General features: G+C 41.6%; 1 protein-coding gene across 4 annotated transcripts in view; it reads left to right on the top strand.

Moving 5' to 3' along the window:
* mdm1 (Mdm1 nuclear protein) overlaps positions 1-19,157 on the top strand; it is a gene marked incomplete at its 5' end in the record, with an annotated part of 27,054 nt that extends 7,897 nt beyond the window's left edge. For 2 of the 4 annotated variants that reach the window (XM_034198084.1, XM_034198085.1), the window contains 10 exon segments: positions 393-530; positions 1,588-1,730; positions 3,895-3,937; positions 12,216-12,412; positions 12,483-12,569; positions 13,054-13,136; positions 13,244-13,302; positions 13,709-13,961; positions 18,333-18,395; positions 18,701-19,157. In XM_034198084.1, coding sequence (XP_034053975.1) covers positions 393-530; positions 1,588-1,730; positions 3,895-3,937; positions 12,216-12,412; positions 12,483-12,569; positions 13,054-13,136; positions 13,244-13,302; positions 13,709-13,961; positions 18,333-18,395; positions 18,701-18,807 — 1,173 coding nt within the window. In that variant the 3' untranslated portion in view covers positions 18,808-19,157. 4 annotated transcript variants of the gene reach the window in all.
* Positions 19,158-26,031: the final 6,874 nt, after the last annotated feature.

A 26,031-nucleotide genomic window follows, 5' to 3' on the forward strand; every position in this document is an offset into this window, starting at 1 on the left:
TGTAAAGCGTGTATCTGCAGCAACGGGTTGTAGCAGCGATGTTTGCAGTGAAGGACAGGTTGTTATCTAGGGTCACACCCAGATTCCTTGCAGTCTGATCGTTTTTTGACCAGTTTTAATATAATACTATGAGCGTTTCTCCTTTTTATATTAAGTACTTCTTTTAGGTGATACATTACATTCATTATTATTACTGTTAATATTATTATTTGAATACATGTAGTTCAGCTGCCTGTCCACTAGGTGGAGGTAGACTGCTGGTTGTTTCGTTGTTTATATCAATGTCTCTTTTGATTCATATAAACTTATTTTATTCAAATAAAGTGTGTTTCTTAATCTTTTACACGTTTTATCAGTAAAAAGAGTATTTAAGTGACCTCTGACCTCCTCAGGTGCTCCACAGCAGCAGGTCTGTGCCCCCCTTTAAGAAACACCCCGTTCCCATGGAAACAGAATATCGCCGCAGCTTCCTGGGTCAAGCCCCGCCCCCAGAGCCCCGCCTCCGGAAACACCTGCATCACACACACAAGGTACACACACAGGGTTTATATACAAACACACACACAAGGTTTATACACACACACACACACACACACACACAAGATACACACACCTAAACACACTAATGGCGCATTTCCACTGCAGGGCCTCGCTCGGCTTAGTACGGAGTGGTCAGGCCTCGTTTTATGCCTTATTAGGCCCGGCTCACTTTATGCTGCGTTTCCATTACAGTTTAGGAACTGGGGCAGTTACTATAGTAACGCAGTGTAGGCGGAGCCGTGACGTCATCTTCAATGAGAGCCACAGAAAAACAACATCAGCCGTTAGCTGTTAGCACTCAGAGCTCACAGCTCCTCATATCTGTTCAGAAACTAGACAAAAGTTAAACAAGTACAAACCACAGACTGTCTGTGTCATGGAGAATACAGTCGCTGGTTTATTTATGTCTGTAGGCCGTTGTTGTGAGTGTGGACGGTCGGAGCATATACTGCGTTAGCTTAGCCAAGCTCCATTTAGAAAACACGCATTTTAAAAAGGTGTTTCTCTGCCGTCTGTCTGCAGACTTGTCAAAGCATTAATTCATGGTTTTTACTAACCGGTATCAGTATGTTGTTACTTCGGCATCATTTTGAAACGAGTATTACAATTAAATCACGGTCAAATATGTTCATCTGGTTGTAGTTGTAGTCCCCTTGCCAGCGATTCTCTCTCTAGTTTAGCATACTCAGCCCGACTCAGCCCGGTTGTTGGCCCGGAAAGAACCTCGATTTTATGGAGCCAGAGAAACTGTGAAATAGTACCCGCTAGCCGGAACTACGCCAAGTGGAAACGCAACCAAAAACGGCACGCATGCTTAAACCGTGCTCCGCGCTGTAGTGGAAATACACACACACACACACACACACACACACACACACACACACACACACACACACACACACACACACACACACACACACACACACACACAAACACACACACACACACACTTATTTCTGTATGAAGGACCAAGACTTTAATACAAATGTAATGAAATGTAAAAAAAAAAGTAAATCTTCTCATTAAAGCTTCTATTTTTCTCTCCAGACCAACAAGAAGAGGAGGGAGGAGCCAGAGAAGAAGCCCCGCCCCAAACAGGAAGTAGCCACCCCTCAGAAACAGGAAGTCCCGACCCCTCAGAAACAGGAAGTCCCGCCCCCCCCTCCTCCTCAGGTGCACAGAACAAACAGGTGCGTTTCAGTGGGTGATGGTCTTACCTGTCTTTGATGTATGTTATAAGAAATCCTCGCTTTAAATGTTCTTATTAAATCCTAAATCTAAGAGATTATCAGAATAAATGAGATCCATCCATCCATCCATCCATCCATCCATCCATCCATCCATCCATCCATCCATCCATCCATCCATCCATCCATCTATCCATCCATCCATCCATCCATCTATCCATCCTCCATCCATCCATCCATCTATCTATCTATCCATCCATCCATCCATCCATCTATCCATCCATCCATCCATCCATCCATCCATCCATCCATCTATCCATCCATCCATCTATCCATCCATCCATCCATCTATCCATCCATCCATCCATCTATCCATCCATCCATCCATCTATCCATCCATCCATCCATCCATCTATCCATCCATCCATCCATCCATCCATCCATCCATCCATCCATCTTCTCCCGCTTATCCGTGGTCGGGTCGCGGGGGTAGCAGTTCCATTAGAGAGCCCCAAACGTTCCTTTCCCCTCATCAACCAGCTCTGACTGGGGGATCCCAAGGCGCTCCCAGGCCAGCGAAGAGATATAATCCCTCCACCTGGTCCTAGGTCTACCCCTTGGTCTCTTCCCAGCTGGACGTGTCTGGAACACCTCCCTAGGGAGGCGCCCAGGTGGCATCCTTACTAGGTGCCCGAACCTCAACTGGCTCCTTTCGACGCGAAGGAGGAGCGGCTCAACTCCGAGCGGCTCAACTCTGAGTCTCTCCCGGATGACCGAACTTCTCACCTTATCCCTAAGGGAGACACCAGCCACCCTGCGGAGAAAACCCATCTCGGCCGCTTGTATCCGCGATCTCGTTCTTTCGGTCATGACCCATCCTTCATGACCATAGGTGAGGGTAGGAACGAAAATGGCCCGGTAGACAGAGAGCTTTGCCTTCTGGCTCAGCTCCCTTTTCGTCACAACGGTGCGGTAAAGCGACTGCAGTACCGCTCCCGCTGCTCCGATTCTCCGGCCTATCTCCTCCCCAGACGGTTTCTCTCTAGTTTCATATCCCGATATGGAAATTAAAGCGGGATAATCTCCTCTGGTACAGCTCTGTGGAAGATAATAAGTACTTTATTGATCCCATATTTGGGAAATGTTTGCTTTGCATCAGCATAAAAGACAAGGCATTGCACATTGGAGAAATTAAATTACAATTCTAAAATGTAAAAATCTCAAAATAGAAAGGAAACAAAAAAAAGTAGAATATGTGTGTGTGTGTGTGTGTGTGTGACAGGGTGTTGACTAGGGGTGCAACAACTAATCGACTTAATCGATTAAAATCGATTACCAAATTAGTTGCCAACTAATTCAGTCGTCGATTCGTTGGTGACGTCATCACGTGTGTTTTACGCGCCGTTAAGCTCCAACGTTATTGGTCTTTTTATCGGTACTGGAGACATTTAAAAAATACATGTCATGTATTATTGCTACATAAGCATTATATCGCACTCTTAGTTTCGCCAACTCGTTTCTAATATGCAAAAAGACAAAAAAATGCGTCTATGATATATTTTCGATCTTTCCAATCCAGACGCGATCTCTCTCCCTCGTCTGTGTGCGAGGGGGCGGGGCCGTTTACACACACTCTGCTAGCAGCTCTGTAGCCCCGTCCACGAGTAACGTTTCCCCGTCAGGTGTTCTGTATGCTAGCAGCACCACACAGAGTTAACTCAGTTATACAAACATGGGTTAATGATTAGAGGAAACTGAGTTATTTATTTTGTTAAAGTTTCAGCTATTCTGTTCACAGTTCTGTCATCACATTATTTAATACGATTTGTTAAAACATTGTTGTTTCTTTTGATGTGAAATATTATGCATTTAATTAATAAAAAGCAATGTTAGTTTTGTTCAAAATGTGTTTAGTTAGTTTAATAATATAAGTATTCATCTTTATTGTCTTGTTAGTTTCCACATGCCTAAAACAACCTCAAGCTACATCTAAAAGTTGATGGCTGAATCAGAGCGTTTGAGAAATTGTGCAAGGCGTACAATAATAGTCCGAATAGTCGATTAATCGATTCATTAATCGATAGATTAATCGATTATCAAATTAGTCGTTTGTTGCAGCCCTAGTGTTGACAGAGTTTCAGTCCAGCTGTTCTTCTCCTCTCTGCAGAATCCCCGAGAGAAACGGAGCCTCGGACCGAGACGCCCGTCAGGTCAGAGGACATCTTAATAACCATGACTTTAAACACCGCTGCAAACACAGATTCATTTCATTCTGACCCATCATGAAGTCTATGAAACAGCAAACGGTGTCCATCACATTCACAGCGCCAAATGTGACCTCTTTAAATGTCTAATTTCCTACTAAACAACCAGAAACATTTAGTTTTAAAGGGGACCTATCATGCAAAATGCACTTTTGTACGTCTTTTATACATGAATATGTGTCCCCGGTGTGTCAGGGAACTCAACCCTCTCTCTTTTCCTCCATACCCAAATCTCTAAAAACGGATCTCAAACAGACGGATCCAGATTTGAAATATCTCTGACGTCAGAAACGAGGAGCTCCGCCTATATGGCCAACTCTCCACCTATCAGGGGGAGACAGCCACGGCCATTGCCGTTCGAAAGCGCTGGAGACGCTGTAGTACATATGCCAGGCCTGTAGGTGGCGCTGTAGTCTGCCACAAAAGCAGCGAAGAAGACTTCTCACAGATTCAGCCCTTACGGCTGGAAAAGAGCAAATAAAGCGAAATGAGGCTAAAATGCAGGATCTGTTTGGTATTTTGAAAAACTTCACAGACATGTTTTATATAAGTATGGCCCTTCAACATATTATTCAAATATAGCATGATAGGTAGGGTTGGATATCGTTTGAATTTCCACGATTCTGATTCCGATTCTACTTTTCGATTCCGGTTCTTAACGGTTCTCAATTCCGATTCTTTGAGGGGTAAAAACACGATGCATGCTCCTTCCACCAAAAACATTACATTTATTCGAGAAACTTTTACACAGGTTAGTTTACAGTAATATTCATATTAATCAGTCTGTTTATATTCACTGCTATGTAACTGTACCTGAGAACCACTGAAGCTACAACAGTGCAACTTTGAAAGGAACCCCCCCCCCCCCATTTAAAAACAGTTCTTGTTGAGAGAAACAAGCAGATCTGCCTCTCAGGGAAACCGGGAAGAAATGTTTGAACATGTTAAAGTAAAATGTTTCAATCTGGTGCACTTTGAGCAGAATGACTAGAGACTAGATCTAGGGGGTACAACTCTAAACACCCATATGAAAAAGATCGGTTTACATTTTCATAATTAAATAAGTATGTGAGCATAACCAGTAACCCATAGCCAATAACAAATACATGTAACGTCTTTTATTTTTGTTGTTCATTCATATCTTATTTTATTTATGCATATTTTTTCATCTCTTCAGTTTAAAACGATATGTCTGGTTTACTGTCCTATAGTATACATTGGAATGATTTCAAACCTGTTTTATCCCAATCATTATAAAGGAGTGCCTTGGAAATATGTGTTTACATAAATTGTGACCAAACCGTTTGAACTTAGACTAAAGTGAACTATCTAAACACTCAGAGTCCTTTACCTCACTGAGCTGTAGTTATCAGCCTCAGTCTGACTGGAGAGGACTCTCCCTCCACATCATTGTAGAAACATCTTCTTCTTCCGTTAGAGCAGCTAGCACCAGATGCTAATAACAACAGCGCCCTCCCTCGCTCACTCGCACTTTGGCTGTGAGCTGCGGGCGCCAGATAAGCCAACATCCCCCATTTTCATCACTTACAGCGCCCATCGTACAGGGCAAATGAAAAGTGTAACCGGGGTGAAAAGGGTGTTACATTTACTTAATTATGAATGTTGTTACATCAAGGCCGAACATTAGGATGAGCACCAACGGTCAAAACATTTTGTTTCCTCCCAGAGCTGTCAGCGCAGCGCCTCCACAGATCTGGCGCCCAAGGCGAACATCTATAACGCCAGTGCGACGGGCCGGCCCTGGGGCCTCATGTATAACGCAGTGCGTAGGATTCACGTGGGAAGGTTGCTTACGTAGTAGAAATCCGAAAAATAGGTCCATACATTTTCTGCCACTTCCCGATTCACCAAACATTGCGCACCGGCGAGGAAAGTGCGTACGGCACTTCCTACGCCGGTTTCCCTTTATAAATCACAACCGACTCGAAATGCGGTGCAGCTTTTGCGGGCTTCACGTAACGCCCATATTTGCCTATAAATAGTCAAAGAAACGCCCATTCATTCATTCTGACTGACTGCATGGAGAAGATCGCAGGAAATGACGACAGAACAGTTAAAAAATACATCTCACGCCGTGTCAGATGTGGGTTATTTTGGGAGGTGGAGATAAATCATATTGTTTGGTGGATGCAGTTTGAACCAGAGTAGCAGCATGGAGGTCGGATCGTCACCAAAATAAATAAATAAATGGCCCGAAAAAGGTTGTGTTATATCAGCTGTACAATTTACCACATATAGTGTTCTTAGCTTTCATACCTCCTGTGTTTTACGAGCGACGTATCAAGTCTTGGCAAACGGCATAAAACACGATTAAACGTGATAGTATATAAAACCATGCTCGTATCTACAACCTATAGAAATGCAACACGGCGTCAGTTTAAAGTAATGCTGTCCTCCTGCTCACCGCATCATTTATGAGAAAACATTTCATAACATTAACACAACATATTCGAGATGGTTTTCAATAACATATCCGTATTTATTTATTTCTCCAAGTTATGTTTTTGTGTGCACTGAGGAGTCGCAAACAGGCGTTTGTTTAATCATTTTAAGATTGGCTTTAATCAATGTTTGAAAATGAATTCTTCATATATGATAAATGAGAGGTAACATTTTGTTTATGGTATTATTTCCACATATTTCTCTCCATTCTTCCTTCTGCCAACGGTGTCGCAGTTTCTCGTCTCTCCCGTTTTTGTGCTTAGTGCGTACGCATGGGTTAGAGTTTGCGTGGAGGACCGCACATTTTCCCGTCAAGTTAGTATTTTATAAATCGCAAACATTGCGTAGAAACTGGCGTACGCCATTTTTTTAGCGTATATCGCTTTATAAATGAGGCCCCTGGTCTCAGGTTACAGTAGGCTACGGAGAGCGGCGAGAAACATTTCCTCAGGCATCGAAAAGCGGAGCGAAATTCACATTTCTAAATGATGCCGTTGGAATCGAAATGTTGTTCTCGGTACCCAACCCTAATGATAGGTCCACTTTAAGAAATCCTCTAATTTAAGAGGCTCAAATATTCAACGGCTGTATTGTCATGTGTAAACAACAGAAAACAATGGAAGAACTCATGGAAAACACCACACAGCTGTAAAAGTAGAAGTACTCAGATCTTGTGCTTGAGTAAAAGTAGAAGTACTCAGATCTTGTACTTGAGTACAAGTAGAAGTACTCAGATCTTGTACTTGAGTAAAAGTAGAAGTACTCAGATATTGTTCTTGAGTAAAAGTAGAAGTACTCAGATCTTGTACTTAAGTAAAAGTAGAAGTACTCAGATCTTGTACTTGAGTAAAAGTAGAAGTACTCAGATCTTGTTCTTGAGTAAAAGTAGAAGTACTCAGATCTTGTACTTAAGTAAAAGTAGAAGTACTCAGATCTTGTACTTGAGTAAAAGTAGAAGTACTCAGATCTTGTTCTTGAGTAAAAGTAGAAGTACTCAGATCTTGTACTTGAGTAAAAGTAGAAGTACTCAGGTCTTGTACTTGAGTAAAAGTAGAAGTACTCAGATCGTGTACTTGAGTAAAAGTAGAAGTACTCAGGTCTTGTATTTGAGTAAAAGTAGAAGTACTCAGATCTTGTTCTTGAGTAAAAGTAGAAGTACTCAGATCTTGTACTTGAGTAAAAATAGAAGTACCAGAGTGTAGGAATACTCTGTTACAGTAAAAGTCCTGCATTCAAAATGTTCCTCAAGTGAAAGTAGAAAAGTATTCTCATCAAAATATAGTGAAAGACAGTAAAAGTAGTCGTTGTGCAGATTGGTCCATTTCAGAATAATATATATGATATGTTTTATAATGATTGATCATGAAAGTGTTCTCAAAGCTGGTGAAGGTGCAGCTAGTTTGAATGACTTTGTATACTGCAGGGTAGCTGGTGGATTTACTCCAGGTGGAACTAAAGTCTGATTCAACACTTGATTAGATTTCAGATTGAATGTATTTTCTGACATAATTATCTGTGTGTGTGTGTGTGTGTGTGTGTGTGTGTGTGTGTGTGTGTGTGTGTGTGTGTGTGTGTGTGTGTGTGTGTGTGTGTGTGTGTGTGATGTGTGTGTGTGTGTGTGTTGTGTGTGTGTGTGTGTGTGTGTGTGTGTGTGTGTGTGTGTGTGTGTGTGTGTGTGTGTGTGTGTGTGTGTGTGTGTGTGTGTGTGTGTGTGTGTGTGTGTGTGTGTGTGTGTGTGTGTGTGTGTGTGTGTGTGTGTGTGTGTGTGTGTGTGTGATGTGTGTGTGTGTGTGTGTGTGTGTGTGTGTGTGTGTGTGTGTGTGTGTGTGTGTGTGTGTGTGTGTGTGTGTGTGTGTGTGTGTGTGTGTGTGTGTGTGTGTGTGTGTGTGTGTGTGTGAGATTTGAGACAGACTCTATGGATCAGAGGAGGAAGATATCTCACTTTTGCTTGTTGTTATCTAGAATCCAACTGTGGTGGACGGTTGATCTGGCAGTTATCAGTTCCTCTGGTGTTCAGGGGGATTTGAGATCAACTTTTTGTTGTGTGTGTGTTTTGCTGATGGAAAACTAGAGTGCTGAGTGTCAGCGGTAAAACCACAGAGCTTCATTTCAGGGAAACAACTCTCTGTTAGTCACACACACACACACACACACACACACACACACACACACACACACACACACACACACACACACACACACACACACACACACACACAGGTAGGTGGAAAGTGTCGTATGAGTAAGGGGTAAGATGAAACACTTTTATTGGCCGAAAAGTTAATGCACACGACATGAAGAAGATCCCTTTAACCTGTGCAGGACAAACAATTCTACAAATGTCTCTTTTACATTTGTATCCCTGATATTTAAAGAATATTTTCACACTTTCTGGCTGTGGGTCATGGCGTTTTAGTTTTCGTGCCAAACACTGCAATATCAAAAACCAATCTGAGTTTCCTTCCAACGGTCTGCTGATATCCGTTCACTGGGTGGTAGCTGGGAGAATGCCACGGAGGAATTAACCCTTTTATTAGTTTGTCTGATCAAACTGCTGGAAGGTGTTTTAAACCTGCTTAAAAAAGGCTCTCTAATATGTTCTTTCAATAAGAGCAACAAGTAGGTGTAGGTGTTCTTCAAACATAAAACAACCGTATTAAAAATGACCTCTGTAGTACTTTAAAGGCTTAAGCCCCACGGACCCGGTTCCGGGGCCGAAATCGCATCATTTGCAGGAAACAACGTCTAAGGAACCTTAATATTTAATAAACTATGAATATTTTATATCCATATAACGGGGAAAAACTCATTTAACTGATCTTTTTCATTTTTGAAAAAGACACACAATGCTAACAGTGACCCTCTGAATTAGCCCAGAGCGAAACATGCTAACCTATTACTGCACCGAAAATCACTCCTAGCTCCCTTATTACTTATCCTAGCTGCACATCCAACACATCGTTTATGATCGTAAAGACACAGAATCTAACGGTGCCCACCTCAACACTGAAAGATCCAAACTTGCGACGTTATCAACAAAAACGTACATCAAAACAAGTAGCGCTAGGTAGCCCACAACCCTAACATGGCTTACCTAGGTCTTTGTCTGGTCTAAACTGGTCTTCAATGGCATTCAAACGATAACAAAGATGCTGTAGTTAATCCATAGGTTAATATCTAATGTGTCTGTGTCCCCTTTGAAATGTTCTGATAATCTATAAGCAATAAAACTGCAATTCCGTTTTCAAATATCAGAGCAGGGATATTCCTAAACTCTGAAGCAAGATTGCATGCGCAGAGACCGCCACCTTTTTTTTAACATGAGTGTGTGCGGGACGATTCCCCCTCGATTCTATTGGCTCTAACGGTCAAAATCTAAGAAGGGGGGCCAGAGATAAGGAAAAGCCACCCAAATGGCCCCAGAAGAGGTTTTTTTGGCTAAATCTGTCTAAAAAGGTCAAATGTCACTTGTTTTGCATCAATCTTGATACAGGGTACTTATTATATGTTGTACTTTGGATTCCTAAAGCTTTTAATCTACCATCCCATCATTCAAGGTTAGTTTTCACTATAAGTAAAAAATAATTTTTGGACCGACACTATAATTTACAGTTTTTTACTGTGTTCAATCTGAATTTTCTTTAAAATAAAAAACATCTATATTGATTCTGACTTTTCTACATCCAACTCACAGGTTTATCATTACTTTGAGATACAATATTATTAATTTAACGCTTTTATAAGATATGGTCATTTGTTCTGGGAATGTAATTTTCGAGCCTGAGACCTGAAAAACAGGCTCAGGGCTAAACAGGTTATTAAGAGCGAACACCTACCTGTTGCTCTTATTGAAAGAACACATTAGAGAGCCTTTTTTAAGCAGGTTTAAAACAACTTCAACATCAGACAAAGGGATTTGAAAAGATTAGAGATCCAAGGTGTGTACAGAGCTACAGTGTAGATATGTCAGGGTCTCAGGCTCCTCCAACCGAGCAACACAATAACACAGATGCAATACTGCAAGGAAATAAAATAAAATAGAATAGAAATAGTGCAAGGAGAGTCTATATACAAGCAATTGGAATATGATATATTAGATAAATAATTTGCAAACAAAAAAAAGTCTGTTATGAAATCCAATTTATATCGAGATAAATAAAGTATTCTGATTCAATAGTATAGTTATAAATACACTGTAGATCAGATTTACATATTATGGACAGTGTAATAAATATATATAAAATAGGTAATATTAATATATATAGTATGAGCAGAGATGAGGTCATGACCTCTGAATCTGGGGGCGATCTGTCACTTTCCTCCCTGTGGTGAGGCTCTCAATGTGAAACTGACGTGTTTCAGAGGAACCGAGGAAGTGTGTGTGCAGCGTCAGGTGTGTGTGTGTGTGACTGTGTCAGGCATGTGTGTGTGTGTGTGTGTTGTGTGTGTTTGTGTGTGTGTGTGTGTGTGTGTGTGTGTGTGGTGTGTGTGTGTGTGTGTGTGTGTGTGTGTGTGTGTGTTGTGTGTGTGTGTGTGTGTGTGTGTGTGTGTGTGTGTGTGTGTGTGTGGTTATCCGGGGTCAGGTTACCGTTACCTGGATCACTCAGTAATTACAGAAACACTCTGATCTGACCTGGATTCTGTTTCGATGAGATTTCACAAACGTAATAACCCCCATCTGGAGATGTTCATTCAGTATTTCCCCTCGGTGCTGTTGATATCAGTCGTCATGGTTTCTACACATCCTGCACTCATCACCATCCCTGCTTCTGTTTCTGTGAAGTCAGCAGCATTTTGACAAGAAGACTTCAAAACTGTCCGATTGTATTTCCTGAATCAGAAATAGACTTATATAATCAGGGTTCAGTCTGCACCGGGTAACAGGGGCGCCGCGCCCTCAAACCGAAAAGCAGATTTTCCCGTCAAATGTTAAAATGATGCCAGAAAACAATATTTCTGTTCCTCAAAAACTGTTGAATGACTCCAGAAATCTGAGTATCAAACAGAGCGTCAGAGACAGCTTTGTTTTCACGGAGCTCCGACGTCACGTTGTTGTTTACGTCAGGAGACGTCTTGTTCACGAGAATGTATATATCTTATATACAAGATCAGAGACACAGTAGAAAAACTCCTGGTGTATTATAATGAAAGAAAACACGTTAATAGAATTAAAAACCATGACACAATAAGTTGTCCGTCCGTCCACTGGAAACGCTGCGGCGCTTTTATTTTGAAACATATCTCGTTTGACTGTTTTTTGAACATATTCTACTACGTGATGAAACCGTAGTGAAGTTACTGATATGACGATGCAATCAGCTGATTAACCGTCTACAGCAGGGGTCAAACTCAAGGCTTCATTTCATGTTTCCCTCAAGAGCTCTGAAAGTATATAATAGGTTACATTCCGCTTTACAGAACCGCGTTGCCCATAAACTACATGTCCCACAATGCATCTCATTTTGTAATATGCGCACTGAAGAGAATTGCAATTATTTGCCCTAGACTTCTGCTTTCAGACGTAGTTAATCATGAAGTTATTACCCTATCTGATAAGCATCCAATGCAGAGGCAGTAAAGTAATATACTACATTATTTTATATATGTATTTTATATAGTCTTAAAGTTCCAACCTTAATGCTGATGTGGCCCGGGTTGAAATTGGGTTTGACACCACTGATCTATAGCAACTGAAAACCTCTAATAATAATAATAATGATTTGTAAAACGTATTGTTTAATAAAACGGACTCTCCCTGCAGGTGGAGGAGTTGCGGCAGCAGGCGATGTCGTACCGTCGTCGGGCGTGGGGATCGAACTTCTGCAGAGACCACCTGAGCCAGCTGCTGTCCAATCACAACGCTCTGTGGGAGGCGGCCAGCTCTTGCTCTTACCCCCCCTCCCCTCACCCTCTGACCTCTGACCCCCCGTCACCTGTGGAGGCTCTGGAGCTCAACAGGTGAGACGTCAGAGAGCATCATGGGAAATCTTCGCTATCTGCTGATGTCTAATTGTGTTTTTGTTTGCAGTAACTCCAGTCAGAGGTCGACAGCTTCCGGAAGAACTAAAACTCCTGAGAGACGTTCGGTCTGGGGAGAAGAAGAAGAAACAGACGAGTAAGATCTAGAAGAAATCTGTACTCTGAATACTACTCTTGTAAAGTGGATTAAGAAGCCGTTAAAAAAATACTCTTTCCGACCGCAGAAGATTAACCGCGTATTAGAGGAAGAAACTGTGCAGCATTTTAGAGAGAAATGTCATTGTGTGTGTGTGTGTGTGTGTGTGTGTGTGTGTGTGTGTGTGTGTGTGGTGTGTGTGTGTGTGTGTGTTGTGATGTGTGTGTGTGTGTGTGTGTGTGTGTGTGTGTTGGGTGTGTGGTGTGTGTGTGTGTGTGTGTGTGTGTGTGTGTGTGTGTGTGTGTGTGTGTGTGTTGGTGTGTGTGTGTGTGTGTGTGTGTGTGTGTGTGTGCTGTGTGTGCTGTGTGTGTGTGTGCTTGTGGTGTGTGCTGTGTGTGTGTGGTGTGTGTATGGTGTGTGTGTGTGTGTGGTGTGTGTGTGTGTGTGTGTGTGTGTGTGTGTGTGTGTGTGTGTGTGTGTGTAGGGAGGAGGGAAGGTTACCGACTCCGAGGCTGAAGATACGACCGACTCAGAGAACTCACCATGATCTCACCACACCTGCCACTGGTACACACACACACACACACACACACACACACACACACACCAACACACACACACACACACACACACCCCCCTCTCGGTGTGACCTCTGACCTCTGTTTGTCCTCCAGGAGGCGCTATACTGGTGGGAAAAATGAAGAGCGGTAATGAATCATCAGCAAACAAACAGGTGATATTATAATCAATCATTAAAATGCTGTATAATTGTTCTAATTGCTGCTACAGTATATTATGTTACATTAAATTATACAACATTAGCTTCTATAATATTTTATTATATGATATGATATTATATTAAATTATTTTATTTCAATATATTATTTTATATTAAAATATATTACATTAGACTAAGCTTTATTACATTTAATTAAATTATATTATATTATAATATTAGAACATATTTTTGTACATGATATAGAATTAAATTAAACTATATTATGTTTTTTAAAAATGCACTTGATTATATTAAATTAACTAACGTTACATATAATTCAGTTATATTATTTTAATTATATATATTATATTACTTAATAACATATATTAGTTTCTGATGTTTGTTTTTTTGTTGTGTCCAGAGATGTGGCTCCTCTGTTTCCATGGCAGCGGGGGCGGAGACTACAGTTGCTATGCAGATCACCCCGAAGGAGGCGTGGTCTGAACATAACTCCGCCCACTCCAAAACATCTGCCTCGTCCCCCGACAACAGGCCAACTGTCAGTCCTGCCTCTAAACCAATCAGGATGAAGCAGACTTCCCCTCCTCCTGTAGCCCCGCCCCCTCAGCACTGTATTCAAGGCACTCTGAGGACCGCCGACTTCCAGCACAACGGTGAGGAGTTTAAGATATTAACCTGCAACTTTTAAAACATTAAATAAGTGAATAAATTACAGGAACAATCAAGCTTACTCGCTGATATCAGAAAACAGTGAACAAATGTTCCCAAAATTAGATGGAAGCAGCAACTGTCAAGCATTTTGCCTTAAAAAGAAGAATACAACTCATGCCCCGGCCACACGAGGACGAAAACGGTCGTTTGCGTTACTGTTTAGTGTCATATAGACCGTTCGGCCACACGAGGACGACCGAATACGGCACTAAACGACTGCGTAAACGATAACGGGTCCCAAGGTGGATAGAACGGCATACGCAACGCTCTGGGGGGTCCAACGGCTCCGTGTGTACGCCCTATACGACCATTTTCTGATAATGATTGCGCAATAGCCCCGCCTCTCCCCACCTCTGCTGCTCACCCCCGCGTCAAAGTAAACTGCACACTGAATTCAGATTATTTATCTTTCTCTCGATATGGACCTAAACGCGAGTGAAGTCTAATCTGACAGGACGGAGACACGCAGCTCTGCTCACCTGCAGCTCCTCCCGCTGTGATGCGGCGGTGAACGGAGTAAAACACACACTTCAAGTCAGATCATCACCCTTAGCTATTTTAATTACCTCTCAAACTACCTAAACTAGTTATAAATATGTTTATTTTTACTGTCGGCCGGGTCACTCATTACTGGATCAGCTGCTGCATGAGACAGACACTGGCGCTGTCCGAAGAGAGGGAGGAAAAAGAGAGGCTCCTTGTATTTTATTATTATATTATATAGATTCATTATTCATTTGTTTTAAAGCTCAATAAATAACAAAGAAGACCTTTGACCGGCACTTTTATAATTTTGTCGGAAGATTTAAACTTTAATACACGTTGACTGGCGAAAAACTCGGCCCGGTTCCCTCGGCCCCCACCGCGGAGAATACACAGAAGGGCAACCATGACAACCATGCTTCTTCGCTGCTTTTGTGGAGGAAGTTACAGCGCCACGTACAGGCTCGGCATATGTACTGCAGCTTCTCCAGCGGTTGGAGCTAAACGGAGCTGTCTCGTGTGGACAGACACTATCCGGATGACTATTGCGTGTGGACGGAAGCTTTTTTGCGATTGCGTTTGCGTTAATCCTATGCATTTAGCCGTTTTCGTCCTCGTGTGGCCGGGGCATCAAACTGTAAAAAAGAGTTTGCTTACTAGTTATTTATCAGAAAACAAAACTTATGAAACTTTGCAACAGTCCAACATGAAGCCAACTAATAACATAACTTATTTATTACTATTAGAACTTATATGATATATATTAAAGTGTTTTGCGATCAGGACATATTTATTTTTGCTTTTTTATTATTCTTTTTATTTTATTCTGTTTTACTAAAAATAAATAAATAAATAAATAAATAAATAAATAAATAAATAAATAAATAAATAAATAAATAAATAAATAAATAAATAGCCTTATTATTATAATTATTCCAGAAAAAAACAACTGAGGATTTTATTTACTTTAAAACCCTAAATAAATATGAAACGTTCGATCACTACGATCATTTGTTTATATTAATCAGATTATCTATAAATCGTCAACAATTTGTCAATTTTATTATTTAAATGTGTTGTTAGTTTTTAGAATAGGTTAATTATTTTTATACATTTCAATAATAAAATAAATATTAAATGAAGGGATGCCCACCAGAGGCCTGTACTACGAAGCCGGATTTTCGCTTAGCGGCTAACTTCAGGGTTAACTCTGGGTTTCCGGTCCTACGACGCTGGTTCTCTTCTTAGCGGGCTAGATCTCCATGGTAACTGATGTTGAACGGCTAACCCCGGGTCGGCTCTAGAACAAATCGAATGGGGGGGAAATCATTTACAAAGGGGGGGCACACACTGCCGTCAACAACCAACACACAAACGCAACTTCAAAAAACATGCTGTAAAGTCTATTGTCTTTCACACACATTGCAGGGTGTAGTGCTATTGTATAGCGCACCATGACTTCTGCATATATGCACGGTAGAGGCACGACCACCAAAACAGAAACATATGGACATAGGCCGCCATACAAAAAGGGTGCAAATGTATTTAGTATCCTATCCATGTGAACATGTTTTAGGTGGGGGTGGACCTAACCTCCTCTAGGAGGGTCTGGGGGCTTGCTCCCCCGGGAAGATTATTTAAAAAATATTGAAGTTAAAAGCATCAATCTGGTGCACTTTGAGAGCAACATGAAGAGATCTACGGATACATCTCTCAGCATCCATATGAAACAGAACTGGAAGCAGATTAACTTTTTCTTTATGGATATTTCACTAATCATTCCCCTTTTAAACTGTATTCTTGTGTTACTGTCCTATAGTATTTCATACCCGTTTTTTATTTATTCTCTTATTCTTTAATAACTATAATGATCATATAAAGGTATTCCTCGCAAATACTGGTTTACATAAATGGTGACCAAACCGTTTGAGACCCACTGAGATAACCTACACTAAAGTGAACTATCTAAACACTGAGAGTCCTTACCTCACTGAGCTGAGGTTATACGATCCTCTCAGTCTGACAGGAGAGGACTCTCCTCCACCTTGGTGTAGAAACAGCCCTTTATATCCGTTAGCATAGCTAGCTAACCAGATGCTAACAACAACATTCCACGTTACCGCTTGCGCACTCACAAAATGTGCTCGTGCCACACACACACACACACACACACACACACACACACACACACACACACACACACACACACACACACACACACACACACACACACACACACACACACACACACACACACAGATGCCGAGCTTGAATGAAACACAGAGACCCATGTACTTGTACTGTACTGTATATCATATTATTTTCGTTGGCTTTACTGTATAATCAGTATAACAGACGAACAGATCGCCACCGGGCTTTCATCTAAACACACAGCCACGTAATGATAACAAAACAAAGGTTAAGGTCATTGGTCAAGCAACACACCAATCAGAGAGCAGCAGTGAGCACAGCTCAGGCTGTGTTTTATATTTGTATTCTTTATTTCTGACGTATTTCACACAAAAAACCTTTAGTGGAAACGTTTTCACTTATATGATTTTTTTTTTTTAAACGGCAAAGTGGCTAGGCTTGCCCACCCTGCGTTGGGGGGGCACAGTGACTCATTTGGGGGGGCATGGCCCGCGAATGACCCCCATGACGCCGACCCTGGGCTAGCCTGGTCCGGAGCAGGTTAGGTTGCAGGCTAAGAGATCAACTCAGTGAAAGCACCGCCTGCTGACCAATCAGAGCTCAGTGTGCGGAGTTTAAAGCGATCAAGTAATATTACAGGAGAAAGGAAATACAGAAAAGACGGCCGGCAAAAATCAGCGACTGTGTGAACGTGAACATGAATAGAATATCAGCTCCATCTTCAGAGCAATCTGACTAATATAACATTAGCGTTAAGAAAGCTTACTTAAATATCTGCCACAACATAAGTAACCGGATCAGAGTAACATTAAGTACAGTCCATATCACTTCATAATGTATCATCTCCTGATCTGAGTCAGCTGAGCCGCATCTGGCCGTGCAACACTCACAGCGTCACAGACTGGATGCAGAAGCATTATTTGAAGCAACACATTAAGTTGAGGAAACACTGAAGTCAAATGTAATGAAAGTCAGATGGTGTCTTAGACGGGCAGTGATATCATAAACCTGTTAATGTACGCATTCAAACTCTTGTTCTGTTACCAGCTGTGTTCACCTTGCAGGTGCAGCTCTGTGGCTTTGATCCTGGATCAAGTGTTTAAGTCCTGGATGTTTAAAGTTTAACTTCTTCAAATGTCTAATATTATAGTTGACTTTTCATTCAGGAAGTATGACGCGCTGTCAGTACGCTTGTCCATGTTTGTGATTGGTCAAACGTTGCTAGCCCCGCCCCTTTCATGTGAACGCGCACTCAGCCGGACAGAGAAACCCTGGCTTGAGTTACCGAGTTGATAACCAGCGTGGTAGGACCGCTTAGCGAGAGCGCGTTTGTTTTGGGTTAGGTAAACCGGGTAACTCGAACATACCAGGGTCTGCTGAACCGGCTTCGGAGCACAGGCCTCTGAATTGTATGGTTGTTTTCAAATCTTCAAAAAAACAACAACTGAGAAAGTCCATAACTCTGATTTTGTTTATTTAAAAAAAGGAGGTGTTTCTGTTTCTCCCCTCGCTTCACTTCCTTCTCACTTCCTTCTCACTTCCTTCTCACTTCCTTCTCACTTCCTTCTCATCAACAGATCTCCTTTCACAACGAGCTGGAAAATAAAATATTAATAAAAGAGTCGTCATCAATACCAATGACTGTCCCTCCTGTATATCAATAATGTGTGTGTCCTCAGGTGATCTGGGGCTGAGGTTCAGAGAGCAGCTGTGTTGTTCAGGAGGCTGCAGCCACCATGAAGGTACGACAACAACAACAACAACAACAACAACCAATATCTATTAAAACTAGTATTATTAAGTTAATTAGTAAATTAAATAGATAAATGATCATTTTAATACTACATAAATAATAATATTAATATAAATAATGTTAATAAATACGGTAAGTTCTGTAAGTAGAAAAATAATAGTTTAACAATCTTCCCTGTAATTCGCCCTGTTGTCTCCTTGTTCGTATATTCCTGGTTCATGTTTTTGTTGTTGTTATTGTCTTGTACATTAGTTACCTTCTTTCATTATTTAAATGTGTCCTCTCGATTCCTAGACGACCGTTTGTCGGCGATGTCGTGGCGTTCGGCGACTTCCTGCTCGGCGGCGTCCGTCGTCCTGCAGCGAGCTCAGAGACGAGAGAGTTTCTGGGGAAAGAGATGACCTCTGACCTCTGACCTCTGACCTCTGACCTCTGACCCCCACCACAGCTGAGTCTAACCACTACTGTACAGTTATTATGGGATCGAGTTAAATATCATGTTTTTTTTAATAGCTGGATTCAAGGTGCTAATAATCACGCTGTGTTTTTATAATGAAGTCATAGATGCTTTCATGTCATTATGTGTATGTAGTAATTATGTTGAGGACTCTTTAAAGTAGAGACACTACATACTGATATACACCTGAACATCAGCAGGAGAGAACTCTTTAAAGTAGAGACACTACATACTGATATACACCTGAACATCAGCAGGAGAGGACTCTTTAAAGTAGAGACACTACATACTGATATACACCTGAACATCAGCAGGAGAGGACTCTTTAAAGTAGAGACACTACATACTGATATACACCTGAACATCAGCAGGAGAGGACTCTTTAAAGTAGAGACACTACATACTGATATACACATTACATTACATTACATTGCATTTAGCTGACGCTTTTGTCCAAAGCGACTTACAATAAGTACATTCGACCAGGAAGACACAACCTTGAAGAAAACAGAATCATATAAGTATATCAAGTTTCATAGAGCCAAACATTTCAAGTGCTACTCAACTGGTTTTAGGTAATCCAGTCCTTTATTGGTATAAAAGTGCTTCGTTAATCGTTCTAACGCTCGAAGTGGAGTCGAAAGAGATGAGTTTTCAGTTTGCGCCGGAAGATGTGCAAGCTATCTGCCGTCCTGATGTCAATGGGGAGCTCATTCCACCATCTTGGAGCCAGGACAGCAAACCCACGTGTTTGTTACACCTGAACATCAGCAGGAGAGGACTCTTTAAAGTAGAGACACTACATACTGATATACACCTGAACATCAGCAGGAGAGGACTCTTTAAAGTAGAGACACCACACACTGATATACACCTGAACATCAGCAGGAGAGGACTCTTTAAAGTAGAGACACCACACACTGATATACACCTGAACATCAGCAGGAGAGGACTCTTTAAAGTAGAGACACTACATACTGATATACACCTGAACATCAGCAGGAGAGCACTCTTTAAAGTAGAGACACTACACACTGATATACACCTGAACATCAGCAGGAGAGGACTCTTTAAAGTAGAGACACTACATACTGATATACACCTGAACATCAGCAGGAGAGGACTCTTTAAAGTAGAGACACTACATACTGATATACACCTGAACATCAGCAGGAGAGGACTCTTTAAAGTAGAGACACCACACACTGATATACACCTGAACATCAGCAGGAGAGGACTCTTTAAAGTAGAGACACCACACACTGATATACACCTGAACATCAGCAGGAGAGGACTCTTTAAAGTAGAGACACTACATACTAATATACACCTGAACATCAGCAGGAGAGGACTCTTTAAAGTAGAGACACTACATACTGATATACACCTGAACATCAGCAGGAGAGGACTCTTTAAAGTAGAGACACTACATACTAATATACACCTGAACATCAGCAGGAGAGGACTCTTTAAAGTAGAGACACCACACACTGATATACACCTGAACATCAGCAGGAGAGGACTCTTTAAAGTAGAGACACTACATACTGATATACACCTGAACATCAGTAGGAGAGGACTCTTTAAAGTAGAGACACTACATACTGATATACACCTGAACATCAGCAGGAGAGGACTCTTTAAAGTAGAGACACTACATACTGATATACACCTGAACATCAGTAGGAGAGGACTCTTTAAAGTAGAGACACTACATACTGATATACACCTGAACATCAGCAGGAGAGGACTCTTTAAAGTAGAGACACTACATAATGATATACACCTGAACATCAGCAGGAGAGGACTCTTTAAAGTAGAGAGAAGAGGAAGTGTAAACTCTCCAGTTGAAGGAATGGTGTTCGACAGGTTTCCGTACTTCCTCTCAACTCTCTCTTCTTCTGCTGCAGATACTTGTTTCTAGGTATCTATTTTTAAACAGCGTTAAAAGCTTAAATCATTTTCATCAGACTTATAAAAGTATTCATAATTATTTACATATCATTGCAGATACAGATAATGACCCTGATGATATCACACCCTTACCACAAACAGAATAACATCGACAGGATGCTTTTATTAATTTAAATAATTAAGTATCTAGAAATCTTTTCCCATTTGTTTTATTTTTGATTTGTGTTTGAAGAAGTGTTTCCAAATAAAATCTGCTCTGTGATGTATAATGTAGGAAAGTAGAGGATTCAGATTAGTTCTTGACTAACATTTAAATATTTTTATATTTGTAGATATATGTTACCCACTAGAAATGTATTAAAAATTGTTATTAAGAATTTCTTTTAATTTAATTGTCGTTTCTTTGTTTAAAGGGCAAAATAAAATCCCTCAAAATATAATATTCCATATTTCGGTGTTGTTTATTCCCGAGCCCCGCTGTATTTACATAATGACCGGTTAATTATACGTACCTCAGTTCCTCCGTACGTCACATCCGTCTTTATTATGTTGGGAATTCACAACAAAATTCCTGTCTTCCTGTCATCACATCGTCATCACTTCCAGATGTGATCTTTATTAACCAGCTGACGGTGGTTCCCCTCCTCTCGCTGCATAGAGAGAACAAACAATGTAGAGCCGTCCTTTCAGCATCACGTGAACTCGCTCTCAGGAGAAAAAGACATGCTTTATTAATGAAAAATATGGGTTTAATACGTTGTGTTTACAGACATTACACATTGATTGATTGATTGAAAATTGTATTAACAGATTGCAGAATGGGTACAGTACAGTACAGTACAGTACAGTACAGTACAGTACAGTACAGTACAGTACAGTACAGTACAGTACAGCTCAAAACACACAATTGTTAAGGGGATGCAGACCAGAAAAAGACTTTCGTCTTGTTTACATCAGGGTCCCCCATTTAATTCATCATAACATACATGACATACAGATAGACAGTACTGTTACATCTAGACATTTATGACATACCAGATCTACAAATATACAGTACTGTGTGTGAGTATAAAAAGAGTATATACAAGTGGCCATATACAACTATGGCCACTTGTAAATGTCTAACTATGTAAATGTATCCTGTAAATATAATGTATGATGTCCTTTATTGTTTTATGTTTCATGTGGAACCTATATGCTGCAGGTCTCCCTTGAAAAAGAGATCTATGATCTCAATGGGACCAATCTGGTTAAATAAAGGTTTGAAATGAAAAATGAAAGGGGGGGTGGGAAACTGTATATTGTAGGGGGTTGGGTTTGGACATTTACAGGAGCCAGTTTCGAATTGCAGTCTCCCGTAGGTGCTTTTTTAGAGAGGTTTTGAAGGTGGGTGGTGATTCACATTGCTTTACAGTTGTGGGTAGAGCGTTCTGCATTGTTGTGGCATAATTGCGAAACGTGTTTCGTCCCTTTTTTGTGCCAAATCTGGGTTTAACATGATTTGTGGAGCTCCCTCTGGTGTTATGATCATGGTATTCACTGACCTTTGGGAAGAATTTTGACATGTACATGGGTACCATAGAGGTGTAGTGGATCTTGTAGACCAGGCCCATTGCAAGTAGCTGTACTCTGTCGTCTACTCTAAGCCATCCTAGGTTGTCAAAGTGGGCAGAGGTGAGGTGTGTTCTAGATGAAAGGTCAAGCAGTAGTCTGACCAGTTTATTTTGTGATGTTTGTAATTTTATTTTTAGCGCCTTGGAGGTGCTATGGTACCATGACGTGCAAGCATAGTCATAGTACCCTTGAATGAGTGCTCCTGCCAGAGTCTTCAGGGTGTTCTTGTTTACCAGAGAGGAGATCCGGTATAGGAATCTAGTTCGTGGGTTGACTTTTTTGATTACATTGGATGCCATTTTGTCACAGGAGAGGTTTGCCTCTAGTATGGAACCTAGGTATGTAATTTCATCTTTCCATGTGACAATAATATCGCCCACTGCAACTGAGAAGCCGTCGGTCTTGCTGAGTTTGTTTTTTGAAACGAAGAGAATGGACTCTGTTTTACCCAGGTGTAATGATAATTTATTATCGGCGAGCCAGGTGCAGATTCTGCCGAGCTCGGAGCTGAGGGTTTTTTCAACCTGCAACCTGTTCCTGTCAGAGACCAGCAGGGCTAAGTCGTCCGCGAACAGGAACAAGTTGCAGTCACAAGCTGACGACATGTCATTTACATACATTAGGAACAGTAACGGTCCTAATATGCTTCCTTGTGGAACACCACAGCTCACTGGGAGGGGGGGGGACAGAGTACCGTTTACCTCCACCATCTGTTCTCTCCCCTCCAGGTAGGATTGCATCCAGCTCACCGATAGACTATCAAAACCAATTGCTTTTAGCTTGTCAATCAGAATGGGGTGATTGACAGTGTCGAAAGCCTTTTGTAGGTCCAGCATCACCATGCCGCAGTACTTGCCCTCGTCCACCTCTTGTTTGATGTGGTCGTTCAAATAGAGAAGGCATGTGTCAGTGGAGTGGGATGTTCTAAAGCCAGATTGAAATTCATAGATTAGTTTCTTTTCCGAGAGGTACTTTTCGACCTGTTCATAAGTATAGAGACAGGGCGGTAGTTGCCTGGGTCCAATTTGCTGCCCTTTTTGTGCAGGGGGGTTACTCTCGCAATTTTGAAGTCTTTGGGTACTTTTCCCTGTTTTATGGAGAGGTTAATTATGTGTGTGATGACTGGTGAGATGGCGGTTGCTGTGTCTCTGAGGAATTTGGAGGGGATATTGTCGTGGCCAGTGGCCTTGTTAGGTTGGAGGGCGCTCAGTTTTATGTGTGCCTCTGCTGTTGTTACCCTTACTAGTTTGAAATCATCTTTGCGTACCCCTAAGTTTTTGTAGTAGGCTAGGATGTGTTCTACCCCACAATGCCCTGAGTGGGTGGGTAGTTTATTTACCAGAGTTGTGGCTATGTTTGTGAAGAAAATGTTTAAGTGATTGGCCACATCTAGCTTGTCTGTGATGAGCCTGTTATCTGTCTTTATGTTTGAAAGTTTGGTTTTAAGTTTTTTACTGCAGCCTAGATTATTGAGTAATTTCCAAAGTTCACGGGGTTTATTTTTGTTTTCCTCAGTTTTGTTATTGATGAAATTCTTTTTTGCAGTTTTGATCATGGAGCTTACGTCATTTCTTAGTCTGTTTCCTTGCAGTTTGAGTTCAGTCACGTGGGCCTGGAGTTCACTGCTCGAGCTTTTGGAAAGCTTTGACTGACTTTTACGAAACTCAGAGCATTTCTTGTCTCTGGTTTTCATAGCGGTCAATATTTTGGAGTGCATCCACGGCTGAGCGCGATTTTTTACCCTGGTGGTTCTTAGGGGGGCCATGTCGTTTAGTACTGTTGAGAATTTGGTTTTGAAACCAAGCCATGTTTCTTCAACCAGTGTACCACTGAGCTCCTCTGACCAGTCCAGGCTCTCCAGTTCTAGGTTAAAGGCCTCGCTAGAGTAGGTTTTGAGGTCTCTAGATGTGACTGTTTTGTGACAGCCGGCCTTTTGTTTTAGCCGGCCCTGGGACCCCCGGCCCTGGGACCCCGCTAGCAAAGCTAGCCAGCATGCCACCGGTCCCCCGTTCTGGGTTGGATATATAAACAGGCAACATGCAGGTAGCTACCAGTCCACTGACTTGTTCAAAGACCTTGGTTGCGGTCGAATTGTCCAAAATCAGCTCCTATCGTCTCTTCCTATCCACTATTCCTTAGGCGCTTTCACACCGGAGTACTTTTCCCGTTTAGTTCCGTTAGTACCTGGAATTTTGCGTTCACACCAAAAAGAGAACTTAGCTCGGAGAACTTTTACTCCCATTTTTAGTGCTTGCTAGAGAGGTGGGACTTTCCTGGGGAGAAAAAAGTACCAATTTCTGATTGGCTGGGCGAATTGCAAACCACGGCCCGTAAAACTCTGAAAAGTTTTGTGAAGCCGCCATTTTATTTGCTCGCATTAGCATTATTAGCATTAGCATTAGCCCACCAACGGAGAGAGACTAACTTATGGCAACACAAAATAAAACATGGGAGCGGTGGAGATGAGGAGGTGTCGGCGTTCTGGCGATTTACTCGGAAGGCTTCAGTAGAAGCTGCTGGGAGTCCCAGCAGCTTCTACTGAAGCCAGTCCCCAACTCCGGGGTCTTCCGGCCGGGGACTTCGGGTGGCAGTATACGCCGTGAAGTGGTTTGCGGCCTGCCAGTAAACCCAAAGCAGAAGAAGAAGAAGTGACGTCAGCGGCTTATTCCGGTGTGAACGCGATCTGTACTTAGTTCCATGGGGGCACTAAGTGCTGGGAACTAAGTACGGCAAAGTACTTTGTGTGAAAGTGAATAGGATAATTCAAAAGGACTTAGGAAACTATTATGGTGTGGTTCTATGCAGGCTTTATGACCGTGGACAGCAGTGGGACATATACTCTTCATTAGGTTGGAAAAAGTAAAGTGAAACTCATCTTGATCGGTTGTTTCCGTGAACGGCCGAATGTTGTTTGACGGTAAATGCTGCGGGCGCAAGGCATTGTGGGACAGCATTTTCTCCTTTCCTTTCCCAAAGGAAGGTCCAGTGGTTCCTAAGCTAAAGGAGGTTATAATAAGGAAGTTTCAAACCTCCTTTCCTATCATCTAGAGCAGGGGTGTCAAACTCAAGGTCCGGGGGTCAAATCCGGCCCGCGACCTCATTGTATGTGGCCCGCAAGAGCTTGCAAAGAATATTATATACAATACAAGTGGTGTAATTGTTGAATATTTACTTTCAATTATTTTCCCTAGACTTCTGCTTTCAGACGTAGTTATTTAGGAAGATATTACCATAACTGATAATAATCCAATGCAGGGCCAACAATGTAATATAATACATTATTTAATATATATTATATATTTACATATGTATATATATAATTAAAATTACAACCGGCCCTTTGAGTGCAACCATAATGCTGATGTGGCCCGGGATGAAATTGAGTTGGAGACCCCTGATCTAGAGAATTCAAACGGCTCTTATCATGGCTGCCACTGAGGGACTCCCGGGTCATTTCACTCCGTTAAGAAGGTTCCTCAGAGAAACTAACTATTCAAAGTGACCTAAGATTTTCACTGTCATAACTACACTTTAGCTACTGTATGCACAAATGACAAAAAGACTGAGCCACTGCCGCCTGCATCAAAGGAAACGTGTATGAAATCCAGAGGGAGAGAGGACAGAGAGAACATGCCAGTTT

This window comes from Gymnodraco acuticeps, unplaced genomic scaffold (assembly GCF_902827175.1).
Source record: "Gymnodraco acuticeps unplaced genomic scaffold, fGymAcu1.1, whole genome shotgun sequence".
Taxonomy (NCBI): domain Eukaryota; kingdom Metazoa; phylum Chordata; class Actinopteri; order Perciformes; family Bathydraconidae; genus Gymnodraco; species Gymnodraco acuticeps.